At 31.8% G+C, this 24108-nt stretch overlaps 3 protein-coding genes across 4 annotated transcripts; 1 reads left to right on the top strand and 2 right to left on the bottom strand.

Moving 5' to 3' along the window:
• Positions 1–1480: 1480 nt before the first annotated feature.
• Positions 1481–5153, bottom strand: LOC114400692 (ubiquitin-conjugating enzyme E2 22-like). The gene is made up of 7 exons (XM_028363271.1): positions 5023–5153; positions 3998–4115; positions 3688–3832; positions 3530–3607; positions 3165–3277; positions 2967–3070; positions 1481–2067 (listed from the first exon to the last, which is right to left on the bottom strand). The coding sequence occupies exons 2-7, from the start codon at positions 3998–4000 to the stop codon at positions 1731–1733; spliced, it is 780 nt and encodes a 259-aa protein (XP_028219072.1). The 5' UTR covers positions 4001–4115; positions 5023–5153; the 3' UTR covers positions 1481–1730.
• Positions 5154–12882: 7729 nt separating this feature from the next.
• LOC114400063 (dihydrofolate reductase-like) lies at positions 12883–14824 on the top strand. The gene is made up of 6 exons (XM_028362325.1): positions 12883–13090; positions 13514–13606; positions 13700–13798; positions 13910–13951; positions 14028–14259; positions 14467–14824. Exons 1-6 carry the CDS (start codon positions 12968–12970, stop codon positions 14682–14684), a joined length of 807 nt encoding a protein of 268 aa, XP_028218126.1. The 5' UTR covers positions 12883–12967; the 3' UTR covers positions 14685–14824.
• Positions 14825–14936: 112 nt separating this feature from the next.
• On the bottom strand, positions 14937–20976 carry LOC114400062 (COP9 signalosome complex subunit 2-like). Of its 2 annotated transcripts, XM_028362323.1 has the most exons (13): positions 20777–20976; positions 20586–20670; positions 19779–19871; positions 19126–19204; positions 18527–18767; positions 18365–18439; positions 18104–18238; positions 17309–17496; positions 16966–17034; positions 16119–16209; positions 15865–15999; positions 15323–15435; positions 14937–15218 (listed from the first exon to the last, which is right to left on the bottom strand). In XM_028362323.1, the coding sequence occupies exons 2-13, from the start codon at positions 20626–20628 to the stop codon at positions 15128–15130; spliced, it is 1353 nt and encodes a 450-aa protein (XP_028218124.1). In that variant the 5' UTR covers positions 20629–20670; positions 20777–20976; the 3' UTR covers positions 14937–15127. The 2 variants fall into 2 exon arrangements, with proteins under 2 accessions (XP_028218124.1, XP_028218125.1); XM_028362324.1 differs by lacking the exon at positions 20586–20670 and having other exon boundaries at positions 14956–15218; positions 20777–20975.
• Positions 20977–24108: the final 3132 nt, after the last annotated feature.

Raw genomic sequence — 24108 nt, 5'->3', positions numbered from 1 at the left:
ATGGACAGTTGCAAACCTTATTGTCCATGGTGTACCTCATTTGTGGGTCGTTGTAGAATTTTTCTTTTGGGAGGGTCGAAGTTGAAATTGGACTGTCATTGTTTGGGTTGAAGTTAAAATTCAAGTTTAACTTATTTCTATATTTATTTTTATTTGTTCAATTTTTGGTTTCCAATTTCATGGACATTTGGATCTGTTTTGTAATTTCCCGCAGAGGATATGATTTTTTGAATCTATTTTTCAATTTCTCTGATTTATTTGTTCTTGTTTTCTTATATCTGTTTTATAATTTCTCTAAAGGAGACTCTTCGAGTTGATTGTTGTTGATGTATGAAGAGGATTGGAGATGAGAAGTGGAAAGAGAAGAAGGGAAAAATTTGATAAAGGACCAAACTGAGTTCTGAATCTATAAACATGTCGTTATTTTTGTTAGGGGCACCTTCATCGTTCTTGTAGGAGAAAAAAAAAATGAAAGAATGGGAGGAAGTTGAAGAATTTTTTTATTTACATTTTATAGCGGTTTTTAGTTCTCAATATATTTTATTAACCACTAGATAGATGAAAGGACTATTTTGAAACAATTTAAAAAAAACAATGATTAAAATAAATTTTTTAAAAGATAAAGAATCAAATTAAAAAAATAAAGGACCAATTAAGTTATTTGATCAATAAAATTTGGATAAAAAAATTTATACAACCTAAAAGTTATTTAAAATTATTTTAATTCAAAATCCATTACCGAGAATATTTTTTTAATAGAAAATAAACATTTACTTAAAATCACATATGATATTTAAATATGATTTTAAATAATCTAACATGAATCTAAGTATCTTAACGATATTTTGTATGAAGTCCCACTAATATAAAAATGCTAGTTAAACTTATTCATTTAATAAACCTTTTATAGTTGTTAAAGTAAAATAAAAAGCTGGTTAAATTGTTTGAAGTAAGGAAAAATGACATAATTTCTTTAAACAATGTTTCTTTAAATTGCTTAAAATCCTCACATTCAGCTAGATTTTTGTTCATAACTAGAGTTCAGCTTAAATCAATTCACAAGATCACAAAAGAAAATTTTCAATCCCAATCCAACATACATTTTTCATAAATGAGTTGAATCCAAAAATAAACGAAGACTAAGGTGTCACGATACATCACTGTTATTAGTTCTCAGGAGTGGTCCACCATACATCATTATTATTAGTTCTCATTCCACTTTTCTGTACTTTCCCTCCCTTTCCTACATCCCCTGATGGTGTCTTCGTCACTCTCCGTTGGAGGCGCCGTTGATGTCACCATTTTCAAAGTTCTTTCCCAAAAGACTTCCAAAATTGTTTGGCATAGTTCCTGAAATCTTTACATGGAAGAAACCACAAACAATTTGCATTCCAGAATTTATGTTAAAAAACACCTACTGAAAGAGCATTCTTTCCCTAAAAGATCAATATTGCATTCCAGAACAATTTGCATTCCAGAATTGATTAATCTAAGGGCCAGTAATAAGGGTGTATTATGGACAAGTTCAATATTTTAGCAAAGAGCATAGCACAAGTTCAAAGACAACAAGAAGTTCAATTTCATCCATTTACTCCCAAAGAAAATACCTCACTCGTTTTATAAAGCAAATGTTGAACCCAGGAGACCACATCCCCACTCCCTCCCCTCTTTCTCTATCAAAATGTAAAACTAAAACACAAATAAAAAACTTCAATGATTGAAGATTTTTATTACAATCTTTTCAAACTTTTCTTTCTGGCATCTATCTTCTTCTTGTCCGCCTGAGCTTTTGCTTGTCCACCTTCCTTCTTTGGTGGTGCAGAAGCAGCAGATATGACTGTAGCAGCAGAAGAACCATTAACAGCCGCTGCCTGTTCCTGATTATTTCCTCTTGTTGTGGTGGTTGCAAGCACTGGCACTGGCAATGCAGCACTCGCCGGTGTGGTTTTGATGTCACCACTAATCACAGAGGTGTTGGTCTGATCAACATTCAGAGCAGTTGTTGATTCGGATATAGCTCCGCTCTTGAATTTGGGCTTTGGTTTTGCATGGATTCCAGTGTAAAGCCTGCATGCCACAAATGATACACTCCTCAATTCATTCATAAGGGGGGGAATTTATGAATCAAGTAGGTAGAGTAAGGTAAGAATAGCAAGGAGAAACATTTATCAAACTCAAAAAAAAATTATCAAATGTTTATCAAACTCAAAAAAAAATTATCAAATGTTTATCAAACTCAAAAAAATTATCAAATGTTTATCAAACTCAAGAAAATTTATCAAATCCAACAAAAAACACCAGTTTAAAATCAAAATCAGAGTAGCCTCCTCCATAAAAACATAAGGAATTATATGTCCTACAGGTTACATCTCAACTCCTGTGAAATTGAGCAGCTAAAGAAACACAGCTCCGATGAGGTACAGGAACTATGTTTGTTTGAGATAAATACTACGGCTGGGAACATATTCAGCATGTGTCGCAATGTGGGAAACAAGGAAGAATGGACTCCTTTCTCTCAAACACCAGGGGTGACCATGATTTCAAACAATCACTCTGGTAGTGAAGCTCAGAAAGGTAACTTAAATGAAGTAATAAAGATCAGACGTAGATACATATAGATGTGCGGCAGATGAAGAAAGCAATCTGTTATTTGAATTAAAAGGGGGGAGGGGGGGTGCCTCAACATAGTTCTTACTTCAAGTTTCATTTGCCATACAAGATTCCAGAACAGGGTTTAAACCAAGGAGAATGCTAATGAAAAGGAACATATATATTAAAAAAAAACTATTTAATACTTGTCTTTTTATGTAATTGAAAGCATCTAACAAAATGCTCCTTAGCAAAGCCATTCAGCCACTCATTAGTAAGATTCTAAAGTTGGTAAATACACGAAGTTTCACATTAAATTTTCAAAATTCTAGTACAAGAAATTAATTGACAGAAATACCATCATTGGCTTAACTTACCTAGCATGTCTAGCATACTCCTCATAATTCTCAAGCAGCATTTTGCCAGCCTGTTCATTTAGAGCTGATTCTGGGAATGGTTCAATCAATAGACACCTAACAACCTGTTCAAAATGGGAATCAATATTAATAAACACAGACCAATCAAGCAAAACTTAATTCAATAAAATGATAAATCAAGAATACTACTGCACTTACAATAAGAACATGCCGTAACCCAAGGCTAGGATTCCAATCCTTTTTAAGTGTGTTGACACAAATCTCTCCATTGGTTGCAATGTTTGGATGGAAAATCTTAGTCAAGAAAAAACCTACAACATTAAAATTCAATGGCTTCATAAGTTTCACAGCTTTGCAACATACAAAAGACTAGAGTGTGATTCTATAAGGAATATAAATGTCATTTGGTTATATAAACAATAAAAATTCCATTCAGTGAAAAAGTTTCAAAAAGAAAAGAATAACCAAGTTAAAATTCAAGAAAAAAACTAACAGTATGATTCTGTCTCAATAATGTAAATAGAAGATTATAAAATGGTCCATATGGGGAGTCTAAAACACACCTTTAGGTGGAGAATGCGGGAAATCATGGGACAGCAACAGCTTCATTCGGAAAACTCCATTCTCATAAGGAGTTCCAGCTGAAAAAATATACTACTCCGGTTGAATTACCAAATGCCGAGTGCTCAATCGTACAACAAAAAACATAAAAGTTACTTACCTGGGCCTTCAATGTCAGCAAATATTGTCGAAAAATCATCATCATTTACCACAACTTTAATGCCCTCGGGAGGAGATTCATCAAGATTTTTCAACTCCTTGGCAAGTTGCTTAATTACATTTGGTGGAAGATTTTCATTAGTGGCCTAAAACAAAAGCACCATATAACAATCTAAGAATGTTAAACACCCCAACAAAATGGAATTAAACAATCGTGACAAATAATAGTATTGAATAATGAACTGGCAGGTTGATGACACATTATCTGTATTAAGATAGCACCAGTCATATGAGCAAAAACAATTGCTTACCATCAGCACAAAGGCACCTGCGATCTGTTTTGCACTAAAGAGGAATGGCCCTTCCCAAACTGAATTCTCAAATTTGCTGATCAGATCAAAGGATGCAACCAAACCAAAGAAAAACTGCCTGCAGAGGTTTTTTTATCACGGATGAGTGGAAATTGTATCAAATTATTATGCACAAACATGGGATTCAAATAAGAAAATACAATAGAATCAGCACTAGAGGGAAGTATTGGTTGTAAAATAGCCGTTCAGTGTTAATTGTAAGGCAAGACATGAATCAAGAATCTCAAATAACCTAAATTAGTCCATTATTTTTTAAAACCACTAATCCATTTCTCAGCTATTCTCTATGAGAAATCAACAAAACACAAATAATCAACAATAAGTTGTGAATCAAACTCATTTTACACAACAAATAATCAACAAAAATTCACACACACACACACACACAGACATCTAAGGTTAACACCTTCGCAGACACTTATACATACCAAAGAAGAGAAAGTTAGAAAATTTGTACACCCAATTGCAAGGGGGGAAAACCCAAATAGATTTTTGTTATAAAAAAACACAACAACTCAAATAGAGCTCCCGAACCTGAATTATCTCATTTACCACAAAACCCTAGATATATACAAGATTTAAATAAATAAAAAATCACTTCTCAGCCAACCAATTTCTTTTAAAAAAAAAAAAGACTTAAAAATCGAAAAACCTATTTTTTGAAACAAAAGAGAGAGCCAACCACAGCAGCAAAACCCTATGGACAAAATGAAACCCCGAGAATCTCAATAATCCTAATCTAACACGAAACAAATCACCCCACAAAAACAATTACTTGTTTGATTGGTAAGGCATCATTCACAGGACACGAAACTCCAAAATAAAATCTGGGGCATCATCAAAACCTCTAATTGAACATAGAATTTAACCCAAAGAGAAAAATTGAATGAAACCCAGTTCCATAAAAAGAAAATGCAAAACCACAAGAGCAAAACGGAAACGAATGAAACCCAGATGAGGATCACCTGCACAGAACAGAAGAAGCTTTAGGGGTGCCAGAGGAGAGAGAAGAAGGAGTGAGAGAGAGAGATCCCTCCTTGGAGTGAATGAATGATTGATTGGTGGAACTTTGAGGCACAGAAATTTAATATTTATTCACAAGGTGGGAGTTAAAATGGTGACGCCATTCATTCATTAATTAATTAATTTTCTTACTGCATTAATTATTAGTATTTAATTTTAAAAAATTGTAGTAGTAATTTGTTAAATTATTAATTAATTTGACTCAATTAATTATTAATTAATTTTTAAAAATTGCAGTAATAATTTAATTAATTTGACTTCATTAAATTTTATTAAACTTTAAAAATTGTAGTAATTCATTAATTAATTACTCTTGGCTGCATTAATTATTAATTAATTTTAAAAAATTATAGTAATGTTATTTCATTTATTTTATGGATTTGGATACAGTAGTAAACTTATTAGTCAAATCATTGATTGCTTGATCACAAATTAGGTCTAAAAATGATTAAAATATATTGAAAAGACGTGTTGCTTAGCCCAAATCTCCTGGGTATGTAGACGTTGGATCTTCGTGTCTACCTAAATCGGATGGGTGTTCTACGCGCTCTCACTGAGCGTGAACCTCACTTTCTGTCCACAACCGTACGATTGACTAACGGTACAATGATTTCAAAATAGGAAAATAATCATTTTAGGCTAAATTATTCTCATGTTCTCTTAATTTTATTGTTATATTGTAATTTAAAGTATTTTATAAAATATTTGAGAAACAATATTTATACATTTTATTTGAAAAATATTTATATATTTAAAGTGTTTTACAAAAGTATTCAAAAACAATATTTAACTTGTGCATGGCATAGGTTACATATTTTAGTTTATTAAAAATTGTAAAATTAACGGTATAATGATTTCCAAAGAGAAAAAAAAAACATTTCAGGCAAAATTACTCAAGTTTTTTTGTTCTGAAAGCAAGGTAACGTTATACCTGATCTTGTTGGTACAAAATTACTCACATGTTTTCTTAATTTTATTTTAGAAGGTAAATTAGTCTTATTTATTAAAAATTATAAAATGATCTTTAAAATAATGGCAAATGTTTTTGGAGTACAATTTTGAATTTTTTATTGTTTTAATCCGTCAAACTTGTCCAATAAAATTATGTTATACGAAATCAATTAATGTTGGGAAAAAACATAAACAATTTGAAAATTGTATAAAAAATATTTCATGGCATAAAAACTCAAAAACCTTTAAAAAGTCATGAGACTCATTTTTTATATAATTTTTATCACGTTTCTGTTTTTTTTTTTTTCATAACATTACTTATCATCAAATTGTAACCTAAAATAAACTTAAAGAACTTCATGACTGATTTAATCATCATTATGAAAATCCTCCTTTTTCTTTTTAGGATAAGTATTGAATATATTTTGACTTCTAAAACAAAAAGTATTAAATGTATCTTAAACTTTTAACATATTACTAATATTTTATACTTTAATATTTATTATATTTAACATATTAAATACGCCTTTAATAACATTTAATATTGATATTTTAGGATAAGTATTAAATTTATTTTGACTTAAAAACAAAAATATTAAATAGATTTTAAACTTTTAACATGATATTTTTTTATCTCTTAATATTTAATATATTTTAAATATTAAATAAGCTTTTAATATTTTACATTTAATTTTAATATTGTAGTATAAGTATTAAATTTTTTTAACTTCTTTACAGAATTTATTTTGAATTAAAAAAAGTATTAAATTTATTTTAAACTTTTAAATATTAATATTTTATTATTTTAATATTTAATATATTTATCACATTAAATATGCTTTTAATAGTTAAAATTTAATACTAATATTTTAGTATAAGCATTGAATATACTTTAACTCAAAAAAGTATTAAATATATTTTAAAATTTTCACATATTAATATTTTACTTTTAATATTTAATATATTTTTAATATTTTACATATATTTAATGTTAAATATTAATATTAAAATATTAAAATATAAATTTTATCATTCTATTTCAAAATAGGAACAAATAATTTGGAATCCTCCTCTTTCTTTTTAGGATAAGTATTGAATATATTTTATACTTTTAACATATTAAATAAACTTTCTTTTCATTTAATATTTTTTATAAAGTAATAAAAAATTATAGAAGGATCTCTAAGAGGTCAATATTATCTATTTGAAAAATGAAAATATTCATTCCATTTTGGGTTGAACAATATTAATTATCTATTTGAAAAATGAAAATATTCATTCCATTTTGGGTTGAATTAGAGTGAAGAAATATGAGACGTAGAAATATTTTAAAAAAATTGATTGATATGATAAATAATGTGAAAAAAGAAAAATATAAAAAATGAGATAAAAATAAAATATAAAAAACTAAATTACAGTACACCTCATTTAAGATTTGTATTAATTACACATGCATCTCTTTTTTTTTTCACCTTATAAATAACCCCTAATCTTTCGGTCTCAATTATAATTACAGTTGCACCCCTCCTCTCCAAACACCTCTATTTACAACCTCTCTTGGATTCTCAAAAACAGAAAATGGATCATTAGCAGTTTATATTTATTCTTTGATGGGAGTATTATTTGACTTATTTCTATTTCTATGGCTTAAATAGAGTTTCCTGGTGAATAAGCCCTAATAAATAAGGGTGATTGTGCACCTATCCTTAATTCATCAAATTAACCTAACATATGAATTAAATGGACATCCCAAACCCATAAAAAAAAATTGCTGGAGGGATTTAGATGTGTTATTCAAAAAACAATTTGAAAGTTCTATGCATTAGATAAAATAAGAAACTCTATCTCATTATCCTCCATCCAAAACTTCCAGAATCCAATAAAAAAACACTCAAATTTGTTCAAGAACAAAAAGAACAATAAGAACACTACAATGTAGGAATTGAATCAAATTATGAAAGAAAACATAATGGGAAACTTGAAATAGAAATGGTAGATCACAAATCCAGCAACATGATCACTTACAAATTATTTGGAGAAATCGAGTTGAGACGATTACTGTGGATGTTGCCTATGTCGTAGTCAGAGGAGGTAACGGCAAGGTACACAAGGTGGCAGCAAATGGCAGCGACAGACTCATTGCGAAACCAGATGGCGATGGATGTTTCTTGGACCCCCTCCTTGCCAAAACCCAGAAACGCTTCTCAATACCTAGCTTGAGCCTTGCTATGTTACACACATATGTGAGGAACATTTTTGGGTTTCACCAAAAAGGACTATGATATATGTGTAATTTAACTTAAAATAAAAGCATTGAGTAACATCATTACATGAAGAGTGCCAAAGAAATGTCTACCAAGGAAACGTGTAATTAGTGCAAACCTGAATTGAAGTGTTGTTGTAATTTGTTCTAAAAATATGAATGTATATTTGTAAGGATTGTTGAAAATAAAGAGAAAAATAATATATAACTTGGGACGGAACAAAATATCAAATTTTTATTTAGCAAAAAGTCTACACATTAATCATGTAAAATTTTTTATAATATCATCTTATCATAGGAATTGTTAACGAGAGTTAAATCTGTTCACTTTTATAGCAACTACCCTGATAATAATTTATCATTGGTTAAACATGTAAAAATCTATAAATTAACCATGTATAAAAATTAAACTTTATATTTTATTTATATTTAACATATTTCAAAATAAATTTAATTTCACAGGAATACTAAGATAATTTTCTCCTTTGCATGTTCGGATCCTTCACGTCAACTTCCGACAATTTCTGTGGTGATTCGCCGCAAGATGGGGGTATCAATAAAGGAATCCGAGGCTCAGGTCAGTACTATCCCCTAAATATAGAAAATGAGAGTAATAAAAGAAAATAAATAGTGTGTGTTGCTTCTAAAATCTAATTCTTTATATTCACATTATAATGGCCCATAGAATTTCTTGAGAAGGCACCTGTCAACACGCTAGGGCACATCGATCTCCTCTTTCGCAACTATGGATTTAGTGGTCATTAAGCGATCTAGAATGCTAAACATCTAGGCTTTGTAGTTGTTGATCGTGGTTGATCTAACAGTCAATCATGGGCTATCATTTAGGGGTCCATCTTCTATAAATACCTCGCCAAACCCTCTCTTTCTATCTCATTAAACCTTATTATCTATGAAGCAACAGGAATATCAGATACAATATAAATACCGAGACAACTGTAATGTCCAAAATATTAGAACATGAACATCTGCCATATGAGCGTCATATCGGTGTTATTATCGGATGCGGGTGTATGTCGGACACCCGAACACGATAAGGGACTAAGGTATCCATACTTCATAACTTATTGTTGTTGTCCGAAAGTCGAGCACATCCTTTTTTTTTTCTTTTGGATCGAAGTCTGACTTACTTTTAGGTACATATATGCCTTCTTGGTTTCTTTTATTTTCATGTAGTCTGAGTGGTCTAGTAGTGGATCTGGGGAGTCTGAAGAGTCTAAGCGGCAATGTAAGTTATCTCCAGAAGTTCGAGGGGTTAGAGATTCTTCTTCAGAGAAAAAGTGGCAAGTTCTTTTGAGGTGTTCTTTTCTAATAACCATATAGATATTTCTACTAGGCCAGCATAGTATATACGGGTGAAGTTATTACTCCAAGTTTCAGTGCAATAAGGTAATGAACTCCTTCCTTGGTCACGCCACCTTATGTGATAATAAAGAGTGTGACTTGTTCATGGTTCAATGCTGCTCAAAACGAGAACAGATCTTCAAGGGGAGTCGTCAAAAGGAATTTCATTTCTTTTATATGCATGACACATTGTTTCAACACCCACATGTTCGTCTTCCGTTTTACAAATTCGCTGTAGCCGTTCTTCAAATTCGCTGTGGTTAATAGGTCAAATTCTCCTCTTCCCACCCCATATACAACTTATACAATTTACATGTGGTTGCCCCTATGAAATTTCTTGAAGTTGTGACAAGTTGTTGAGCTAAGATTGATACTACATTATCAATTATTTGATAATAAAAACTGAATTCGTGAACAAAGGAAAAATATAGATGCCTCAAATATTAAAAAAAATAGGACTAAAACTGAAATTTTCAAAAAATTTAGGACCAAAAACTTAATTGATCCTATAATACTTCTAGTCTTCATTAAGAAAATTTTATAGATTCATTGTTGGGTAAGAGATGGGGATATTTATGTAAATATAATAATTAAAAATAGAAATAGGAAGTATATTAACAATGGTGGTAAGCATATTTAATAATTACCTTGTAAACTTGTCTAATAGTTGTGATCTTTCTGAGGCCTATAATTTGTTTCATGAAGCACCATCCTTTTTTATTTGGTAGCACTATTTTTTTTTATCAAAAGCACCATCTTATATTTTTTAATTATGATTCTAAAATTATTTCTGTAAATAAATAAGTATTTAGTTATTTGTTTTCAAAATCCTATTCCAAAATATATCAGTCTTTTAAAATTTTAATATTTTAATTCCAAAAGTAGTTTGTAATCCATTTTCGAAAATATTTAATTCCAGAGTGATTTACAAATCACCTCTAAAATTAAAATACTAGAAGAGAGTTTAAAACATTCTAAAATTAAATTTCTGTAAGTGATTTGTCACGTCTGGAATTGCTACATTTTTTTAAGAGAAATTAACACTTTCCAAAACCAGATTTGGAGAAATTTTAGAATCAAATTTTCAAAAACAAATCTTCTGGGATCTGTTACAATGAAAAGAAATGAATAAAAGTGAATTAAGATAAGTTTTGAATTAAAAAAGAGTGTAAAAATGTGAGTCCTATCATATTTTACTTCATTTTCCTTCGCTTTCTTTCTCTACAAACAAATAGATCCTTAGAGATAAATTTTCAAGAATTAATTTGTAAATCACTTTCAATATAGTAAGGGCCGGGGATGCTATTGGTCCCAATAAGATTGCTATTGGTCCCTCCATCATTCTGAAATTCCAAAAATACCTTCCCCATAATGTACCATGAAAATACACTTTCGCTCCACAAGTGAGGGTACAAAAAATATTATATAACGAAATCATGATTCTGTTGTACTTTTTTTTTCAACACCCCCACATGTGCAACGAAATTACAATTCCATTGCGTTACATAAATTGTAGGGTAAATAATTACTTTTGTCCCTGAATATGTAATTCGTTGATAAATGTGTCTCTAAAAGATGAAAATACAAAATGTAGTCCCCAAAAGTGTGAAAAGTGTGACAAATATATACAGCCGTTAACTTTCGTCTGTCATCGTTAATAAAATAGCCTACGTCACATAGATAGACGAATTTGTCACTAAAATGATTATCAACGTGGTTATCTCTAATTGCCAACCTAGGGGCATATTTGTTATATAATATTTTCTTGACTTTTCATCTTCCCACTTTGCTGACAAATGCGTCTCTGAAAGATGAAAATACAAAATTTAGTTCTCGAAAGTGTAAAAAGTGCAACAAATATATCCAAACGTTAACTTTCGTCCGTCACCATTAATAAAATAGTCAAGATTCGAAGAAGTGGAATCTGAGATATATTTACCTTTTATTTATAGTAAATTGTGACTAATTATTATAATTTGAAAAAGTTTGTAATGATTGATACATTATTACAATATTTATTTTGGTAAATTGGTACAATGTTTATTTTGGATAATTTCTATTATGACAGACAAATTATGGTTGATAATCAATATTATCGTTACTATTATGTTTGTTTTAAATTATGTTTGCCAATATATTTTTTTAAGTATTTATTATAATGTTATATGTTTGTAACAATATAAAATGACGAAAATATATACTAAAATTGTATTTTACCCTTAAATGAAATGAAATTTTGAGTCTAACAAATTAGTCCAATAGAACATATTGATATTTAGGTCTAATAAAAAAATTACTGACATTTTCATCCAATAATGGTAACTTATTGACATTTTGATCCAATGGAACGTATTGATATTTAGATCCAAAACAAATTACTGATATTTTCCTCCAATAAAAAAATATTTACATTTTTTTTCAACAAAAAATTACTGACATTTATGTCTAAAAATGGTATCTTAGTGATATTTTCAACCGATCTAGTCAACATGGTCATGTTGGCAATCATTTTAGTGATAAATTCGTCCTTCTGTGTCATGTTAGCTATTTTATTAACAGTGACGGATGGAAGTTAATAGTCGGGTGTATTTGTTGCACTTTTTACACTTTCGGAGATTAAATTTTGTATTTTCATCTTTTAGGGATGTTTTTGTCAGCAAATTATACATTAAAAGACAAAAGTTACTATTTACCCTAAATTGTAACACAACAAAATCACGATTTTGTTGGGTTGCATAGTCATCCATTGTGCTGCAAATTATGCAATCCAACGGAATCATTGTTGCCATAAATCAGAAAACAAAAAAAAATAGAATCATAACTCCATTGTACAAAATACACAATGAAATCTTGATTTTGTTGTGTTGACAGAAGTAGGAAAAAAAATACTTGAGAAGAGAGGAATACATGAGGGAAGAGAGGGAAAGAAGAAAAGAAGGAAGGAAAAAGGAAGAAAGGGATGAGGTGGGTGCCAATATGGAAAGAAATGAGTAGAAGAGTATTTTAGTAAAAGTGTGTTGATGATAGGAGCCGAAAGCAATTTTGGAGGACGAATATCAATTCTCATACAGTAATGGCTTGAGGGCCCAAAAAAGCCTCGGTTTATGTAGTAGCCCACTAGGCACTAGTGCGACGCTTGCACGTGCAATACCAACCAGCATAGTCAAATAAGATGGTCGTTAAAATCCAATAAAAAAAGGGGGTAGGTAGGAACAGTCTTTACATACATTATTACATTCCACTTCCTACAAATAAGTCTATTTCCTTAGCTTGTGAATTGTGAGGCAATAGAGGTCATTAGAGAAACAGCTATGGAAGGAGAAAATGGAAAGAAGCTGAAAATACTGTGCCTCCACGGATTCAGAACAAGTGGGAGTTTTCTTAAAAAGCAAATCAGCAAATGGGATCCTTCTCTATTCATTCAATTTGATATGGTAATATATGCCATTTACTTTGTTAATGTTCAAGTGTTTGCATGAAGCATTTTTAACCTTAAGCCCTTGTTCTTAGACATTTCAAATTCATATTTTATTAGTGTTAGTGCTGATTATCCCTTGTTCATAATAATTGCTGATGTTGTTTAGCTTAATATAGTATAGTTTATACTGCTACGTATAATGTAGTCTTAATTTTTCCCGAGTACAAAAATATACAGATGAAAGCAATAAAACCAAAAAAGTTAAATGTATTATTGGAGGTTGGAGGGAGGGACTTAAGGGTTGGAGTGATAAAAAAGTCATGGATTCGAATCTCTCCATTAACATAACATACTAATTGCTAACATTTGCTGATAAAAAAAATGTATTATTCTGTAAGCATGTAAGACATTGAGCATCTAAATTGTATTAGTGTGACAGGTTTTCCCAGATGGTAAATACCCTGCTGGAGGGAAGTCTGACATAGAAGGCATCTTCCCTCCACCTTACTATGAGTGGTTTCAATTCGAAAAGGTAGAAATACTATATCCTCCTAGCTTTCATTTCAGATCTGGCTGGTTATGTAGTAATTGAAATTTACTGAACATTTACACAAATCTTTCTCAGGACTTCACAGTGTACTTTAACTTGGAAGAATGCATCTCATACTTATGCGATTATATTACAGCCAATGGTCCCTTTGATGGCTTCCTTGGCTTCTCACAGGTAAAACATTCATAATTGTTCCAAGAGTAGATCTCTTTTGGGTTTTACTAGTGTATATTCCTATTATGTATAACTACTATTCGACTTAAATTTCTTCTTTATGTAAATCAGGGTGCAACTCTTTCAGCACTTTTGATAGGTTACCAGGCACAGGCAAGTAAATACTATAATTTTGTTTGTAATTTAAATTCAACTACAAAATTCTGACCGATGTATATGACATTATCAGGGAAAGGTGCTAAAGGAGCATCCACCCATAAAATTTTTCATATCAATATCAGGAAGCAAATTCAGAGATCCCAGCATATGCGATGTTGCCTACAAAGACCCCATCAAAGCTAAATCTGTTCACTTCATTGGGGAAAAAGATTGGCTGAAACTGCCTTCAGAGGATCTAGCGTCTGCATTTGACAAACCCTTCATAATAAGGCATCCCCAAGGTCACACCGTCCCACGATTAGGTATGTTACTGCAGGTGTTGTTTCCTGCACTTCCACTATTGTTTCATGCACTTCCCATTGCATTCCAAAATTTCCAGAATGCAATGGGAAGAATAGGAAATAATGGTGGAATTGCAAAAGTTTTAGCCTGTTATTGCTCTCCTCTCCATGCTTCTTGGTATGTTTTTTACACTAGAAACTGAACTTTCCTCTTACTATCACAAACAGATGAAGTGGCTATCAGTCAATTGAGAAAATGGATTACAGAAGAAGTCCTTTGTCAACCAAAAGTTGAGGTCTCAGTTTGTGAGCATGAAACTGACCATGAAGAAAAGATGTCAGAGAAGACGACCAAGCTAGAACCATGCGGTACCAATCAAGACAAAGGTGTAAACAGTGTAGAAATAAACAAGGGTTCTGAAACAGTAGAGGTGGCTCAAGCCTGAAGATCAGGACTTCTATGAGGAAGCACCTGAATTTAATTTAATATAACTTATGTATTATGTATGACTGGTGATCCATATGGACCTGTTTTAAGTTGTCTTGATCTTTAATAAAGTATGCATTATGTATGACTGGTGATACATATTGACCTCTTTTGCGTTGTATTGTTCTATATTGACTATTAAGAATGGTGAGTCCTTAATGTACTACGCAGATATATATTCAGCACTAAAATAAAATTAGACGAACTACCCTTGAATCAATCGTGAATGTTTCAAACAATTATATTTTATAAAATAGAACATGAATCACAAGTTGGGTCTCGCTTTGGTTCACTATTGGTGCAATACACATCCCTAACTCTCCATAATAGATACATTAATTCACATAACAAAACTGCAGCGGGGACAATAAAACAGATAACTCTCCCGTTAGACACCACGGTTTAACCAACTCTGTTGCTGATAGTTTGGTAAAGAGATTTAAGTTGTGTGTTCCATTTGTCTACGGCAGTATACTTTTTCATTCCTTTTGACCTGAACATGTATTTAGAATGTTAGTAAAGATACGAGGTTTTTTACAAACAAAATTATGAATAAAAACTAAATCCAGTAAAAAGGAATTGAACATAAAAACTCACCTATCAGAGCGTTCTAAGAGCCGGTTGACTTGATCAATGTGTCCTTGAATTCTGTTATCCAAAATAAGCGACACCAGTAGCTGCTCAACATCATGCTCAGGCACATTAAGTTCCTGCAAATTAATAGGGGTTTTATTACATAAAAACTATTATTAGACTAACTGCAATTTAAGTGCCTCATAAAATCAACTGAACAAATAAACATAACTACTACTACTAGGAAAAGGCAATAGCAACTTTTTGACTTGACCATTTGCACAAGGCAAGGGAGGGAGGAAAAAGAGAGGCAGGAAGCCCCAGAATAATGTTTGGCTCATTCTCTTCAAAATGAACAAAGGCTTACCCAACTAACACTATACCATCAGAACTAAAACCAGAGACAATTTAGAAGGAATGGTTGTTGTCAAGGTATATTTGGCTATTTTTTATAGAAAAGGTGTATTTGACTATTTATTTTCCTTTTTATTCCATTAATTTATATGATGGGCTTGGAGGGAAGGAGGAAAAGCTCAGAAATGAAGCAGAGTTGTGAGTACATTTACCTTGGATATAAATGGGATCCTGATCCTTGTATATGGTTTGATGAGCTTCAGCAAGACTTGAGTTCTGATGTTCTTTAGCAGATCCTCAATGTAGTTTCTGATAAATGGATCATCCATGATGGTTCTTCTGTTACTCTGGAAAGTAAATTACCCAAAATCAAATTCCGACAAATATTGGATGAAAAATAGGAGAAATACTTTATGGTCAAATTAGTGCAGCAGACATATTCTCTTGCTAGACTCAATAAAAGTACCTTCAAGATTTTCTCAAATTCCAATATTTCATTACGCTGATAGGCTGCTATCAAATTTGTCATTGCCAAAATTTCAGGGTCATTCTTGTATCTACAAGACATAATATACGGAGGTGAAAACAGAAAGAGGGACGAAATTGGATCAAAGAATGGGAGAAACAAACGAGTAAAAACAATTGATAGAGTAAATTACACTCTCCCTTGAGAGTTTCTCAAATTACAACCCTCCCTTGAGAGTTTCTCAAATTACAACCCTCCCCCTCTTATTTAAAATATACATACACTCCCGTCCCATAAGATGAATATAAGTTACACTTCAATTCTTTTCAATATAAGCAAATCTCTCAGTGTAATAGACAACTAATTTTAAATATCTTATTGGCTTTAGTATTTTAGAAGATAATGAAGTTTTAAATACCTTTATTATCAGCTTTGAAATTTCATCCAAAATCTTTATTAATGTTCAAAGGTCTCAGAGTGTGCTTGGTGCTGTGGCACACTGAACTCAACACGATTAATTTTTCCATTCACTTTGAAGCAACTTCTTCCCGCAGCCAACTTTCCATGTTTTTTATGTGGTTTTTCTCTGGCCACCGTGGAACCAAACACACGCAGAATTGATAATAAATATTCAAAAATAGCTAGTAATCATGCTGAGAATCACCAGATAAGAAAAAGAAAACTCTAAAATACTCATTTACATTAAAAAGGATTTAAATAAAACACAAATTGATCTTTAAAGGGAGGGAGGTGTATATTTTAAAATATGTGGGAAGGAGAATGCAATTCAAGCATCTCTTAAGGGAGAGCATAATTTACTCAAATAAATTAAAAACAGAGAACTTACGGCTTAGCCTCCTGCCCATCAAACGGATTTACTTCAGACTCCATCAACATGTTGGCAAGAACAAGGTACCTGACATGTAATAGCAACTATGTTACAAGTTAAATAAAAAAAAGGTTGCTTGAATGGTTTATTTTCAAATAGTCAAGCTTAAATGCTAAATCTCAGGAAATGATGGATTTCATAAGTATATAATACATCTTTATAAAAGTTACTGCCAAAATTAATGATTTATAGTTAACTGTATCTTTTTGTAATTAACAATTATGAAATGCAGACATATATTGTTAGGAAAATTGTTTAAAACTAATAGCTAAATTAAAAATTATAACACTTTGTTGCTTACTTCAAGCATTGGATACGCCTATGATTCCCAGCTTCATCATAATTCTTAAAAGCTTCAAAAAAATCTGTAGCTGCTTCAGCCCACTGGCGCTCTGCCATATGCATTTTCCCTCCACATTCATGGATTATTCCCATTATCCGCGGATGGGGAATTGCTGACTTAATAGTGAGTGCTTTCTGGTAAAGTTGCTGCATTTAACACCGAGAAGACTCGTTGATAAAAACAACTTTCCTCTAGCATAAGACTAATTTAAAGGGATGCACTATATCACACCACCTAGTTTTAGAGCAAGTGATTCTCAGGGTTTTGAAAAAAGAACTTCTTTTCTTATATTTTATTGTGTTTGGATGAACTTGGATAGAAAATAGCTAAAGCACTAAATATTCCTCCATCAACGTTTGATTCCATTCAATGATTTCTACATCAAGAACACTTTCACTGATTTCAACCCAATAACAAATGTCTTTGTAAAATATAGTTAGTGCATGCTGGGTTTTCAGTTGCAAAAGCTGCAAACCATGTCTTGGTTAAAAATTTCATCTCTTGTGATTTTTGCCCAAACCATGCTTTGGAGATTCTCAATGGAAAACAAACACACTTTTGATCCTTAAAGAATAAAACTAACAAAAAATTGTTATTTGAGAAACTGAGCTCATCCCACAAGCAGCAAGAAAAAGTTTGGTAAAAAATTAAAAGCTAAAATTGTAGGAAAAGACAGTAATAAATTGGAAAGGCACATTATTACTCCTATGCAAGTTGCATAATAAGAATTTATTTTCTAAAACAAATGCTGACCTTGAGTTTTTTGTTGTTCTTCATCTCTGTGTACATTTGAATTTCTATTGCATAAACCTCCAAAAGTTGGGTTCCTTTCTTGTGATCATCTGTACCATCTTCCCTTTGACAAGATTTGTGAAGTTCCTTCAATATCTGACAGGGTTCAACAAAATCAATAAATCACTCAATGCTCATGGATACCAATAGATACAGATACAGAAACATTCAAATTAAGCTGGAAAACAACCTACACCATTGCACAAAATACTAATATGTTACCTTACTCATCCGCCCATATTCCCCAATATCAAAGAAGATCTTACAAAGCTTAAGATTTGTCTTAAACCATAATCTCTGTAAAATGAGTGACATAAAAAATAAACATAAGATTGTATTAATGACAAATACCATGAGCCAAAGATAATATCTAAATGTATTAACCTCATTCTTTGCTTCTTCAAGGGCTTGCAGTGTTGTCTGATAGAATTCCTGCAGAAGGCCAAAGTTCTGACTAGCTGAACCAGAGACATAGTCCATAATGCTGTTTATGCATTTTTCACTATAGTTACGAGTAACTGCCGATTTAATGTAAGTCAACATCTCCCGGTAGGCTTCCATCATCTCTTTATACCTTCCAAGTCTATAATAAAGCTTCACAGTTTGTTTTAGAGCTTTAAATCCCCTGGTAAAATGTAAGATAAATATGAAATGCAATACATAATGGTTTATTATCACTGTGAGGAATGATTCTAAGACATAATATTACTATTACTATGCACTACACAAGTGAGTACAAGAAACAAAGGAAGGGAATGCAGGAAACATACACATTAGCTTATTTATTAATGGTAAGTATGTTTGACCCACTAAAAAGGAAAGAGAAACACTCTTGGTTCATTAAAAAAAAAAATAGATCAGGTAATTAATTAATTAATTAGTAATGATACAAAAAAGGATACAACACACAAAATTATAAAACAATTTAAGTTCTCCAACTACAACATCCATATTACACAGCACACAGAGAATAAAATACTCACCATTCTGCCTTCTCCTGTTCCATGCGTACTACCTCAGCAAAACCAGAAAGTGCACCTTCTGGATCAGTTTCAACCAAACCTATATACAAACAGAATAACATCCTAAGAAGTCGGTACAAAAAATGGATCAACCGCCCTTCAACCATAAATAATGAAAAATCATATCTTATGAATATGCAAAAGAAATTATTTTCACAAATCCTTTTTTAATTCATTTCCACGATGAAGATACATAGCAAGATTTTTTGTCTTAACCCTCCGATTCATCAAGGGAAAGAGACCTTAACTAATTTGGAGTTCAGCCAAGAGATAAGTAAAGACTGGTCAAGAATTGTTTCTGCCAAGAATCAAACTCGGGTACTACCCGAACAATTCAACCTTAACTTCAACACATTAACTACTTGTACCCAATCACTTGGTTAGATACATAGCAAGATTAAATCAATATCAACACGATAATGAATCAATTTTTACTTTTGGCAGAAATATTCAGCAATAGAACACTGATTTGAACAAAGTATTTTCAACATAATCTAATTTAGCACTAAATTCCCAAAAAAAGATAAAATTTCCCAATTCATAAATGCAAGGAATTATCTTTTTGCTTCTTGCAACTAACAAGAAGCAAAAGTAATAATAGTTGTTGGAAATACCTTTTGAATTGTAATATTGATTCTCAATATCAACATCTTGCTCCTCTTGCTCCTCATCTGAGTACTCAAATCCATAGTCCTCCATATCAGCATCTACAAAATAAAAGAAGCAAACACTTACTTAGTGTCTTGTAAGTCAATTGGTAAAAATGAAACCAACTATTATGAATACATCAAAAAAGAATAGCTAGAAAACTTCTTAGGCAAAGAACACCCATCTAGCTAGCTTCAGGGATTATCCTTCCTTTTATAATTGGAGAGTTTCAAATCATGGAATTTGTGGTATGATATAATGTTTACAAATATCACCTCACAAAAATCAGGGATGAAGGGGGGCAGGAACTAAAAGCAGTCATGTAGAATGAATCCATGTCATAAAGATTAAACATGTTTTAAATCAGCTGGAAACTTTCCAACACCAGACCCTCTGTTATCCGAGCTTGGAACCATCTACAGTCTACACAAAGTTTAGCACAGAGCACAACATATAGGAAAAGCCCAACCAAGTGGGATAAGACTTTGTAGTTGTTAGGCATTTTGCGGAATTAAGCACCAAAATAATCAATTCCATTCTCTCCTAATACAATCCACCAGAACATTAAAACATTGCAAACATCAGAAAACCCTGTTTCACTCAAAGCTTCACAGTTTCTTTTGGGGACTCTTATGAATTGCCCTCAACATTGATTCGTGGTGCCAGCCACACACAAATGGACGCCACCAACACATCGTTGTCGATTACGGACTCATATACACATCATAGGGTTACAAAGTTTATGCTCAATTGCGCTACAACGAAGTAAAAACCTCCGAAACCCCCGAAGTAGCGATCAAGATTTTTCCGCAGCATAAATCACGAACATAATCGAATCAGGATTCAAATTTCAAGTCTCTTCAAATTGACAAAGCGAATAAATAAAGGAAACGATTTAGCAACCGAAAAAATTAACTACAGGAGAAAGAAGTGTTGGGGGAAAATGGAGAAAAAGAACACGTACCCGAAGCCATGTTGTATGAAATCAACTGAGTTTGAGGATCCGAGTTAGGGTTTTGAATCGGAAACGGTAAGACCGAAACTCCGAGTTGGTATATGAGTTGAGAGTGAGAATCCGGTGAGTGAAGCGAAGAAGTAATGGGTTAGAGCGTTTGTTTCAGCTTCGATTCATTGCACTACTAAGCATTCATTTCAAAACTCAGCAAAACTATTATTTACACTGTTTGGCTGGTTTGTAAAAAATAAAAAATTTTATAAAAAAAAAGGCCATTTTATAATTTCAATTATTTCAATAAATTATTATATTTACTAGTATTATATTAATTTGTTAATAATGATGACTATTAAATTATTATATTAATTAATATAACATTAATTTTTACTACTCACGAGAATATCAAGAAGTTGAGATCCTCACACAAAGGTCAAGATCCAACAAGCATCAACATTACATTATTATTAATTATCTTGTCTTGCATTAATATAGTGTTGGTTTAATTACACTTAAATGTATTTAAGATAAAAGTTTTAAAATTTAATATGGGTTTTATATCTCCACACTTCACTTTAATTCAAATATTTTATCTTTTTTATCTCTAGTTTCTTTTTCACACATTTTTCATTCCTTTAAATCAAGCGGGTGTCCATGGTTCAATTCTACACAAATAACTAAATCAAATCAAAAAATGATTCGGATGAATATAAATGCTTTTAAAAAAAGTTTAATTTTTCTTGTTTAGTTTGGTTCTTAAATAGTTCAATTCAATTCAATTTTTTTAACACCTTTACTTTGTTTATGGTCAATTCAACACAAAGAATTAAACCCGTAAATGGTTTTGTCTGAAATGATTAGAATTAGAAATGGCTTGCCCAAGTCAAATTGAATAAAATAATTCGGTTTAGTTGAAAAAACTAAATTTTTTATGGTTATGTTTAATTCTTAAGCATTTATATTTGGATTAAAAAATTAACACTCTTCCAAAAGACATGCATGAAAAAATCACCATCAACCATCTTTATACCTTACCCCAAGTGTAGTCATAAAGTTTTCCATTAACTTTTCAAATTATGAACCAAATTTAATTCAATCAAGACTAGTCTTGAATCTTGAAAAACCAAGGTTCTACAAATAAATGCTAAGATAAAGAACAACAATAGGAGCACTGAGGCATGAGAAGTTCATCGAAAATAGGATATACATAGAAATATCAACTTAAAGAAGAAACTTTGCTTTATTTCATGTCATAGCAAGAAGGAAATGTTTTTTGGCAGGTCTACCTAAATTTAGCAATCTTTATTCCTATTTCATCTCGATCAAGCAATTTGTCTTTTTCTCAATTCACTTTCCCTTATTTATTTTTTTGGTATTGAGGAGGGCAAAACGCCCAAACCACACTAAGCCCATAGCATCCTTAGAAAAAAAAAACAAAGAGCCCAAGGGCGAGCTATCTAACATATGCAAACCAAATCATAGTCATGAGCTAAACTTGCTAAACAATCAACTATTGCATTCTCCTTTCTATAAACATGAAAGATTCGAACTTGCTAATTTTTTTGTATCCATCATTGAATAACTTGAACTATAGACCTCAAAGGATGACCATGATGCACTCATTGCAAATCAAAGTTCACAACTAATCTTATGTTACAATCTACACAGATATATTTAATACTCATAAACCAGGCTATCTGAAGAGCATATAGGATACCCCAACGTTCCTCCATTAGCAAACTAGAGGACCCAAGGTTACTAACAAAATCTATGAACCACTTTCTATTCAACATTCTGAAAGCACCAACATATGTTGCCAATTGGTTAGAAATTCTAATTGATGCATATGTATTCACCTTAGTCCAACCAAATTGAGGAGGAACCCAAGCCAAGGGCGTCAATTGTTTACTTCTCGTGGTCCCTGTAACATCAATTGCTAGAGATTTGACAAAATCTTGAAAGCATGTTTTTGCTTGAACGTCATAAGCTATAAAGAGCCCATCAAAATCATTCAAAAAGAACATGCTTATTACAAGCCAACCAAATGAGATAAACTCCCACAAAAAAAAAAGAGTCTTCCATATAGCTCCCATATTAAAAACAATCTTAGATTTCAGGTTCTACAGAAACCAATCCAACAAATCCATGTCAAATAAGTTGTTATTGAAATTAGGAAAAAGTTTGAACCAAATGATATGGACCTTTTCACAATCTCACAATGAATGTAAATTGGATTCATCCTCATAGTGGCAGAGAGGGCATAAGGAGTTGTTATCAAAACCCCTTTCTCATTGAAACAACTGTCACAAGATTGAATATCCTGCGATCAAATGTGCTTCCAAATACCATTTACCCATGAACTTCCACACCTTTAAGCAAAAAATAAGTAGACTTTGTAGTAAATCTACCATCCAATGTATTTGCCCAGCTAATACAACCCTCCCCCAAAGCCTCATGAGGAGTAACACAACCAATAATCTCTACTAACAACCAATCAGGGATAAAATGCTAGAAATGAGAAATATACCAAAAACTTCCATCAATGATATAGTCATTTACAAATAATTTTACTTCAATATAAGAAACGTTTTGAATAACAAAGTTAAAAATAATAAGACCAAATGAAAATCATTTATCCTTCCAAAACCTAATCCTTTTCTCATTTTCAACAACCCACCTACATCCCAAAAGGACAAAATTCTAGATTGAGGAAATTCCTCACCAAACATCTAAATTGTTATCCACACATCTAACAAAAGGTTAAGCATGATCATCACAATTATATTTTAAGAACTTGAACCCACAATGCATCATGATCAACCACCAAACCCCAAGCCAATTTCATAACAAGAGCATGATTAAAGAGTTTCAAATAACAAAATCCCAAATCACCAACATCATCCTCATGAAACAATTTATTCCAACCAATCAAGTGACATCTTTAATGATCCGAAGACTCACCCCTCTCAAAACTCCTACTCCTACTCTCCATTTTATTACATACCTAGTATGGGAGAAGAACTGTTTGCACGGTATATGTTGGAAGGGCAACAATAATCGCCTTGGCTAAGGTACAACTCCTTCTAAAAGAAAGTTTATTTACCCTCCAACAACTTTGAATTCATGGAGTTGTGTGGGGGGTGAGAGAGGGAAGAGAAAGAGGAAAAAGAATAAACCATCACTATCGGAAATTACCTCTAGTTGTGATGCTCGATGGTCCACAGAGGTGTTTGTGATGCATGTAGTTAGGGATGCAAATGAGCCAAGCTCAATTCAGCTCAACTCGGCTCGTTAATATTTAGTTCAGCTCGAAACTCAACTCGAGTTTGACATGAACCTTTTTT

This window comes from Glycine soja, chromosome 19 (assembly GCF_004193775.1).
Source record: "Glycine soja cultivar W05 chromosome 19, ASM419377v2, whole genome shotgun sequence".
In the NCBI taxonomy this organism is placed as follows: domain Eukaryota; kingdom Viridiplantae; phylum Streptophyta; class Magnoliopsida; order Fabales; family Fabaceae; genus Glycine; species Glycine soja.
Note: the sequence above shows the minus strand (reverse complement) of the source record. Positions and strands in the feature narration are given on the sequence as shown.